The sequence below is a fragment of the Triticum urartu genome, chromosome 2 (genome assembly GCF_003073215.2).
Source record: "Triticum urartu cultivar G1812 chromosome 2, Tu2.1, whole genome shotgun sequence".
Classification (NCBI taxonomy): Eukaryota; Viridiplantae; Streptophyta; class Magnoliopsida; order Poales; family Poaceae; genus Triticum; species Triticum urartu.
In genome coordinates, this window is record NC_053023.1 from 615,093,944 (window position 1) to 615,103,538 (window position 9,595).

General features: G+C 54.8%; 1 protein-coding gene across 1 annotated transcript; it reads right to left on the minus strand.

Moving 5' to 3' along the window:
* Positions 1-648: 648 nt before the first annotated feature.
* Positions 649-1,719, minus strand: LOC125533788 (vacuolar iron transporter homolog 2-like). Its single transcript, XM_048697138.1, has one exon. The coding sequence runs from the start codon at positions 1,614-1,616 to the stop codon at positions 906-908; it is 711 nt and encodes a 236-aa protein (XP_048553095.1). The 5' UTR covers positions 1,617-1,719; the 3' UTR covers positions 649-905.
* Positions 1,720-9,595: the final 7,876 nt, after the last annotated feature.

The window sequence follows — 9,595 nt, forward strand, 5'->3', positions numbered from 1 at the left end:
CCTTTGCCAATTTCCAGTTTATGGCTTCATTGCGCATACAAGATACAATTATGCGGGACGGCGAAGCTTTATTGTGGAAGACACGAGGGTTGTGCTCGTTCCAGATTGCCCAGTGATGATGCGTCACGTGCCTCAGAGGCTAATTCTGTAAAAGCGCAAATGTGGTGATCTATCGCGTATCTAATAAGTGTGAGTGCCGGTATCTCATGTTTTTATTATTTTTTTAGAACATTTTGAGAAGGAAGCGTTTCTTGTTCAGTTATTCTTGCTCATGAATGCCGGTCGTTTGACGAATTAGCCGTACTAATTGGCCCCAAGATGAAAGAGGCCGAAGATGTCGTGGGACCTGAAAATCAGGGCGGCTAGCAACCCCTGAAAAGATCTAAAAAGAAGCAACCACTCAAAAAGAAAAAAGAAAAAACCACGCTAGCCGCCACATCAATAGGCAGTTACAGAAACTGACGAGGGATCTACGGAAAGGTAGAACTACCACGGTCGCGGATACGTTTTTCTTCGTTTCTTTCGTCCGCTGAAACGCAAACATGTTTCCTGGTGCGCATGACGCACTGTCGCCGTTTAACTTTTAGCATTTCGTTGCAATCGATCCCATTTTACCGGCAACATATATAATACAGTACAGCCATGAGATGGTAAATAGCATAGTATTTTCATTAGCCTGGTTTAGCCTTACAATGCCACCAACTGGAGCCATTACACTATATATAAGCCGAAAAAAAACATCACACACCGATTGATCCGGGAGATCTCTACTAAGATATGGGTAGCCATTAAGCATGCGCATGGCGCGCGCCAGATATAAGCACCAATTGACACAGCTAGCTCTAGCCCTTGTATTAATTCTGCAAATCACTCCACCCACCACCTGCCAAACCATCACGGCCGCTTCACCCCAGCGACGAGACCTGAATGTGGGACACCTTGGCGAACAGCCAGAGCACGCCGTACGTGACCGCCATGGCGACCCACCCGCCCAGGAGGACCCTGGACCCCGACCGTAACATGCTCGCGCCGCCCAGGTACCCGCCCGCCGCACCGAAGCCGGCCAGGCCCACGGTGGTCGCCGCGCACACCGCCCCGACCCTGGCGCCATACGGCCTCACGAACCCGCCGGCCAGCAGCGGCAGGAGCGCGCCCACCGCGAACGCCAGCGCCGACGCGAGCGCGGCCAGCGTCGGGCTCGCCAGGCTCTCCTTCTTGCCCTTGGCGCCGTCGCGCTTGATCTGGGCCACCTCGATGTCGTACTGCGCGTACACGGACACGAACTCGCCGATGGCCATGCTGCAGGCGCCGGCCACCAGCCCGGCCAGGCCCGACACGAGCATCGTCTTGCCGCCGTCGTTGACGGCGCTGACGCCGATCATGAGGGACGCCACGGAGACGAGGCCGTCGTTGGCGCCGAGGACCGCCGCGCGGAGCCACTGCGCGCGGGCCATGTAGTTGACGCCGCCCTCGCCGTCGCCCGGGCGGTCGTCGGCCTCGGCCGGCTTCGGATCGGCCGCCTCGGCGTCGACGGCGAGCACCACGACGACGTCCTCCTCCTTGGCCCTGCGCTCGCCGTCGGCGTGCACGTGGGAGGAGCCGACGTGATGGTCCATGGATCCAAGGCGGTCGGGCTGCTCAAGAAGAGGAAGCACGGGCCGATCGATCGGGACGGGAAATGGCTTGCGGGAAGCAGAATGTGGCTGGCTGCGGTACCTGAGCAGTGTGCCGGCCACACGCCTCGGCGGGGGTATTTATAGTGGAAGCCGCTAGGGTTTGACGAATGGAGGGCTCCGATCGCACTTGCGTGCGGCGGCCACACGCCCCTCCGCTGACGTGTACAGTAGATTTCTGCAGATGTTCACACGCGTATCTCTCGCTCGCTGATCTCTGGTTCAGTGCGTGCCTTTATTTTTAGCAACAAGCAAATGCGCCATCAATACACGGGTCCAAATAATTTATTTGCGAATCTACATTATTATAAATGGGAGTTCTTTTACGAATAAATAAAAATAAATGATAGTTTTCACGTACGGTCATTAGTATGAAAATAGTTTGAAAACCGAGCGCCGAATCAATTTAGAAACCAAGGCATTAATCTATATTTACTATTAAAAAGGAGTTGGTACGTCGTTATTTTGCACACAACCATTAATGTGAAAATAATTTTAAAACCAAGGGCCGAATCAATTTGAAAATCAAGCCATTAATCTATACTACCTCCGTCCTGATTTGTTGGTCCCCATTGTATTTTGTGTCAAATTTTGACTATAAATTGAACTAACAAAATGTCCATGCATGTTACAAAAATTTATATCATTGCAAACTATGTTCAAATATGAATCCAACAATATGATTTTTGTTGACATGCATTAACATTTTGTTAGCTAAATTTTTGGTCAAAATTTGGCACAAACTATAAAGATGACTTATAAACCAGGACGAAGGTAGTACTATTAAACAGGATTTGATAGGTCCTCGTTTCGCACGCAACCATTAATGTGAATAATTTGCAAACTGAGCGCCGAATCAATTTGGAAATCAGCAAGGCATTAATCTATACTATTAAATAATAGACAAGAGTTGGTATCATTGTTTCACACACAACTATAAATGTAGAAATATTTTGAAACCGAGGGCTGGATAATTTGAAAATCAAGCTATTAATCTATATTATTAAACGGGAGTTCGTATGTCCTCGATTCGCATGCAACCATTAATGTGAAAATAATTTGAAAACCAAGCGCCGAATCAATTTAAAAATCAAGGCATTAATCTATACTATTAAATATTAAACAAGAGTTGGTTGTTTCACTCTCAACCATTAATGTAAAAATAATTTGAAAACCGAGGGCTGGATAATTTGAAAATCAAGCCATTAATACATATTAGTAAAACGGGAGTTCGTACATCCTCATTCCGCACGCAACCATTAATGTGAAAATAATTTGAAAACCAAGTGCCGAATCAATTTGAAAATCAAGCCATTAATCTATACTATTAAATATTAAACGATAGTTGGTTGTTTCGCACACAACCATTAATGTAAAAATAATTTGAAGACCAAGGGCTGGATAATTTGAAAATCAAGCCATTAATCCATATTATTAAACGGGAGTCGTTACGTCCTCGTTTCGCACGCAACCGTTAATGTGAAAATAATTTGAAAACCAAGCACCATATCAATTTGAAAATCAAGGCATTAATCTATACTATTAAATATTAAACGAGAGTTGGTTGTTTCGCACACAACCATTAATGTAAAAATAATTTGAAAACCGAGGGCTGAATAATTAGAAAATCAAGCCATTAATTCATATTATTAAACGAGAGTTGGCACGTCCTTGTTTTGCACGCAACCATTAATGTGAAAATAATTTGAAAACTGGGCGTCGAATCAATTTGAAAATCAAGATATTATTAGAATTAATTAGCCAAAAAGTTAATTTTGTGCAATTAATTTGGTATGTTTAAATGATATTTTTTTCACGCCGAATCGATTTGAAAGATAAGTCATTAGTGTATTTAATTAGGCAGCCGGTAATTGGATAGTAGATAAGTAGAAGTTGGGAATTTTTTGCAGTTAGTTAATTAGACAGACAGTTAACCGGACCGAATCAATTTGAAAGCATTGCGGGTAAGGATGGTCAACAGGCTCTTGTTGATGTTGATGATTGCTAACAGGCTCTCAGCGACATTGTCGACCAGCAGTTGCCAACAGGCATGGACAATGTCCTCCATGCGACCGCGACATGAGCAACCAATCGTTCACCACGATGGATGACGATCATTCTCTGCAGGACATCCATACGTTGACAGTTGCCGTTCACGGACGAGTATAACAGATTCCATAGGACGAGGCCGATGGTCGCGCGCTCGAGGACGACCAAGCGGTGACAGTCGAGGGCTCCAACCGCGCCTTCGAGGACGACGGTGACGACCAAAGACAATCGGTCACACGCCATCTCTCTTCGTATATTGTTTCATCCCATAGCAACAAACGTGTGCTCAGCTAGTAATTAGTACTAGCAAAGGAAGGAAGTTTGAATCGCCGGCCGGGAAGACGGGGAAGGCATCATGATCTGAAGCCATTTAGGTGGGGGTGGGTAAGGGGACAAAAGGGAAATTCGATAGAGACCCTAAACCGTGGTGCGACCACTGGCATCACAGATGATTAGACGGGCGCGTGGTTACCACGGGTAGCGCGTGTTCTTTAGTGGAGTAAACCACGGGAAAAGGGGGCCGATCATCATCCAAGTGCGCGGCGAATTAAAGCGCACTAGAAATGGTGAAAGCGTTTGTCCACATACATGGATATGTACATGCGTGACGGACTCAACCTGCTCCAGATAAGTAGCTGCTTAATCTGGCGCCCTTAGTTTGCGGTGTCATTGATCGGCACACTCAAGCTGTTGCCAATACTAGTCCCGTAAGGTCGGCCGTGGAGCTCGTAAGCTTGTGTGACTCGATCGAGCAAGACGGACGTACGTCAGTGCAACAGTTCTGGTTAAAGGCGAATTCAGTTGAGCATGGAGCGCACACCACCACACCAAGTGGGGCACGTTTCGGTCTCGAGACGTCGTCACCACGATAAGATCGATCGACTCGGCCGGCAAGTTCCAGGGAAATTTGTCGCGTGGTCGATCCTCCGATTACTGCTGCTTATACGTAAGACGCATACGGTGGTGCGACGACGGTGCCGGTCCACGTACGGGGCCCTTCTGGGTTTGGCTTTGACGAGTCATCTCCCACTAATGAGATCGTGAGTGAACGCTCAAGAGAGAATGCCCATTGCTAATCAGAGTAAGCGCCAGCTCAAAAGAGGATGGGAGTGCCCCATTGACGATCTCGCGGGTGCGGTGGGAGGAGACGCCGCGAGGGCGCTCATACGTAGTAGTGCATACTGCATACTGTATAATGGTCTAGCAGAGCGGGAAGGCACGTCAGCGGACGGTGCGGTGACACTGACACTATGATTGATAGGTGCATACGAGCATATCAAACGACCAGCTCATGTATGCTGAGCGGTGAGCACGATCGTGGCGGATGAAAGTTGAGGATGGAAGCCGATGGAGAAGCTATTTGACGAATCACCGTCAGAGTAGCCTGTGCACAACGGAAGAATTTCACGAGCAGAGAGGTTCTGGCCCTCTTTGATTCGCTGAATTGTAAACGCAGGAAGAAGAAAAATGATTAGAATGTCATGCACATTCGAATTCTTAAGATTTTTTTCATGAATATGCAATAGCATGCGTGTCATTCCATTGATAGAAAAAGTTAAAAGTTTTACAGAGTATAAGGGAATTGAGAAACCGTAGCTAGCTAGGAGCCTGCACAACAATTTGACTGTTTGAACTGTCGGATCATCAAATCTACGATTCAGAACAGGTCTGGTCGTCCTAGTTCGCTCGCGCGCCGCACGCAACATCTCACGGGCTGCTGCTCCACAGAACGAGTTGGTTTTCCTCTCCATAACCAGGCCTTTCGAAGGCCCACGTCCTTTCATTTGGATGCTAACGTTAACAGCCTAGGTCGTGCACCTCCATCGCTATCCTCCCCAACCGAGCGAGCAGTTTCCCTCCTCGATGCGCCGTCGCTCTTTCCTCCTCGATGCGTCGCCGTTCCGCCGTGTTCTTCTGCGTGAACGCCTCCACGCCAGTTACGCACCCCCATGCACCCCCCTACTCTTCATCCGTAGCCCTTCTTTACTGGTTTTAATTTTGTGTCTTGCAGCGTTCGTCCATGGCAGCTGCGGCGGCTGCTGGCGCCGTCGGCGCCCTCTCTTCAAAGACAGCGACACAAATGGGCAACGGCGGGATGTTTTCTCACCTTCCCGTGCATGGCAGTGTTGCTGTGATGGCAAGATGATACAGGCGATGAGGGATGTTGGTGTTATGATCGGCTTGGTCTATTCTAAGAAGAGGCCCACCGGGCATTAGTATTAGGGGCTTGGCCCACAAGTTATCTTAGGCAAATTATCTTAGGAAAGTTATCTTAGGCTAAAGTTATAAATACTCATGTAAGACATCGTTTTGAGGCAAGCAATAGAGACTATTATTATCTTTTGGTTCCCGGCTCCTAGAGGAGCCAGAAACCCTAGCCGCCGCAGCCAAGCCGCCGCCGCCCTCAACCCTAGCCGTGACGGCGCCCTGCCGCCGGCGCGCCCGTTCCTCGCCGCGTCCACTCCCTCCTTGCCCCTACAACCTACGCAGTAGAGCCGGTAGGAACCCTAGTCCTACCAATTTGGTATCCAGAGACACCAGGCCGATCATGTCACAATCTCCATCACCGCCGCCGCTACCATCCACCTCCACCCCGCTCTCGCTGCCGCCGGCCACTTCCACCGCGATGGCGGAGATCGCATCCGGCACCACCATCACCACCGCGACAGCGCCCATCACCATCACGGCGGACCCGCCTCCGCTCCTCTCGCCCGAGGAGGTGTCGGGCACCCTGCGGGAGCTTGTCCAGGCGGTCAGGGGTATTACCCTCTACCTCGCCGGGAACCAGCCCCCGCCACCGAGCGCCGGCACCACCGCCTACGGACCGCCGCCACTACAGTGGCCCGCCCCGGCCTTCCAGGCGCCCTACGGAGGGGCGTCCCAGCCACCGCTGCTGCTGCCGCACTACTCGGCTGCGGGACAGCCGTGGCCAGCATGGCCGGCCTCCACCGCGCCGCTGGGGGGGGGGGGCGACCCAGCAGCTTCTTCCGGCGCCACCGCCGGCCCCCACGCCGCAGGCGCCGGTGCAGCAGCTCCACCAGGCGCCGCCGCCATCGACAGTACCACCACCCGCGCCTAGGGCTACGGGTCGACCCCTGCACCAGGTGCAGTTTCCACCTTCACCATCGCCGATCCTCGCTTGGGCGACCGGCTCGTCTCCGGGCCCGGTCTACTCCACGGCGCCGGAACACCCGACGCCCTCCCTGCGGTTTGATCACCCCTCCAGCTCGGCGAACTACGCCCCGGCGCTTCCCGACCCAGCATACGCGCCGGCGGCGACTGCGGCCGCCCCCGGGCACGGCGGGCCGACACCCCCTCGCTTCGCCAAACTGGACTTCGCCACCTACGAGGGCACGGAGGACCCCCTCAACTGGCTCAACCAGTGCGAGCAGTTCTTTCGAGGGCAGCGGACGCTCGCTTCGGATTGTACCTGGCTCGCGTCCTATCATCTTCGAGGCGCGGCGCAAACCTGGTACTACGCCCTCGAGCAGGACGAGGGCGGCATGCCACCTTGGGAGCGCTTCCGGGAGCTCTGTCTCCTCCGTTTTGGGCCTCCTATCCGCGGGAGCCGACTGGCGGCCCTCGGCCGTTTACCGTTCACATCTACGGTGCAGGATTACGTCGACCGCTTCCAGGCCCTGGCGTGCCACGCGCCGGGCGTCTCCGCGACCCAGCGCGCCGAGCTCTTTGTGGGCGGTCTGCCGGACCATATCCGCGTGGACGTCGAGCTCCGGGATCCCCCCGACCTCCAGACGGCCATGTACTACGCCCGGGCCTTCGAGCAGCGGGCCCAGGCACTGCAGCAGCCACTCGGACGGAGCGGCCGCCAGCCCAGTCGGCCAGCACCGACTTCCTCAGCCCCGGGTCGGCCTCTCCCAGCCGCGACGGCCACACCCCCGGCCGCCACACGACCCTTCCGTCGGCTGTCACTGACCGAGCAGCAGGAGCGTCGCCGTCAGGGTCTCTGCTTCAACTGTGATGAGCCCTACACGCCGACCCATGTCTGCCCCCGCCTCTTTTATTTAGAGACGGTCGACTACATCGAGGAGGACGACTCGCCCGACCCGTTACATCCGCCTGCGGCGACCGAGGACGCGGCCGCGGATTCCGCAGCGACGGCGTGCGTCGTCTCCCTTCACGCCCTGGCCGGCATCCGGGGCGAGCGGACCATGCTACTGCCCGTGACGATCCATGGCGAGCGACTGGTGGCCCTGCTGGATACGGGCTCCACACACAACTTTCTGCCCGAGTCGACCATGCGTCGGCTAGCCCTCCCGACGACGGGCGGGGAGCGCCTGCGGATCACAGTGGCGAACGGCGATCGCCTCCGGTGCCATGGGCTAGCCCGCGACGTTCCCATCTCCATCGGTGGCGAACACTTTTCCATCACCTGTGCAGGGATCGATCTGGGCTGCTTCGACTTCATCCTCGGGGTGGACTTTCTCCGGACCCTCGGCCCCATCCTGTGGGATTTCGACGCGCTCACGATGACATTCTGGCGGCAGGGCCGCCGCATCCGGTGGGAGGGCATTGGGGGCGCCGCGCCTGCCGTGCCACACCTCCAGCTGGCTGTCGCGTCCTTGGAGGCCGAGCACCCCCTGCTGGATTCTCTTCTGCAGCAGCACAGCGACATCTTCGACGATCCGCGGGGTCTTCCGCCTGCCCGGGTGTACGACCATCATATTCACCTCGTACCAGGTTCCACTCCGGTGGTGGTGCGGCCCTACCGCTACCCCCAGCTGCAGAAGGATGAGTTGGAGCGCCAGTGTGCCCTGATGCTCGCCGCAGGCATCATCCGGATCTCCACGTCGCCCTTCACGGCGCCGGTGCTTCTCGTCCGTAAGTCAGACGGCACATGGCGCTTCTGCATCGACTACCGTGCCCTCAACGCACTCACGCTCAAGGACAAGTTCCCTATATCGGTGGTCGACGAGCTCTTGGATGAGCTCCATGGGGCACGCTTCTTTACCAAGCTCGATCTCCGGTCGGGCTATCATCAGGTGCGCATGCATCCGGACGACATCGCCAAGACGGCGTTTCGCACCCACCATGGCCACTTCGAGTTCTTGGTGATGCCTTTCGGCCTCGCCAACGCCCCGGCGACGTTCCAGGCCCTGATGCTCGCCGCAGGCATCATCCGGATCTCCACGTCGCCCTTCACGGCGCCGGTGCTTCTCGTCCGTAAGTCAGACGGCACATGGCGCTTCTGCATCGACTACCGTGCCCTCAACGCACTCACGCTCAAGGACAAGTTCCCTATATCGGTGGTCGACGAGCTCTTGGATGAGCTCCATGGGGCACGCTTCTTTACCAAGCTCGATCTCCGGTCGGGCTATCATCAGGTGCGCATGCATCCGGACGACATCGCCAAGACGGCGTTTCGCACCCACCATGGCCACTTCGAGTTCTTGGTGATGCCTTTCGGCCTCGCCAACGCCCCGGCGACGTTCCAGGCCCTGATGAACGACGTCCTTCGACCCTACTTACGGCAGTTTGTGCTTGTTTTCTTTGATGACATTCTTATCTATAGCGCCACCTGGGCCGAACATCTCCAGCACGTCGCCATCGTTTTCAACGAGCTTCGGGCGCACCACCTCCACCTTAAGAGCTCGAAGTGCTCGTTCGGGACGCCTACTGTCGCCTACCTCGGCCATGTCATCTCGGCCGACGGGGTGGCTATGGACGCCGATAAGGTGGCGGCCGTCTCCGCCTGGCCGACGCCTCACTCGCCGCGGGCTCTCCGCGGGTTCCTCGGACTCGCCGGCTACTACCGGAAATTTATCCGGGAGTTCGGACTCATCGCGGCGCCCCTCACGCGGTTGCTTCGCCGCGACGCCTTCGCCTGGGACGACGAGGTGACGACGGCGTTCGAG

Coding starts and splice junctions, on each gene's coding strand:
- LOC125533788 (XM_048697138.1), bottom strand. CDS start 1,616: ATGGACCATCACGTCGGCTCCTCCCACGTGCACGCCGACGGCGAGCGC.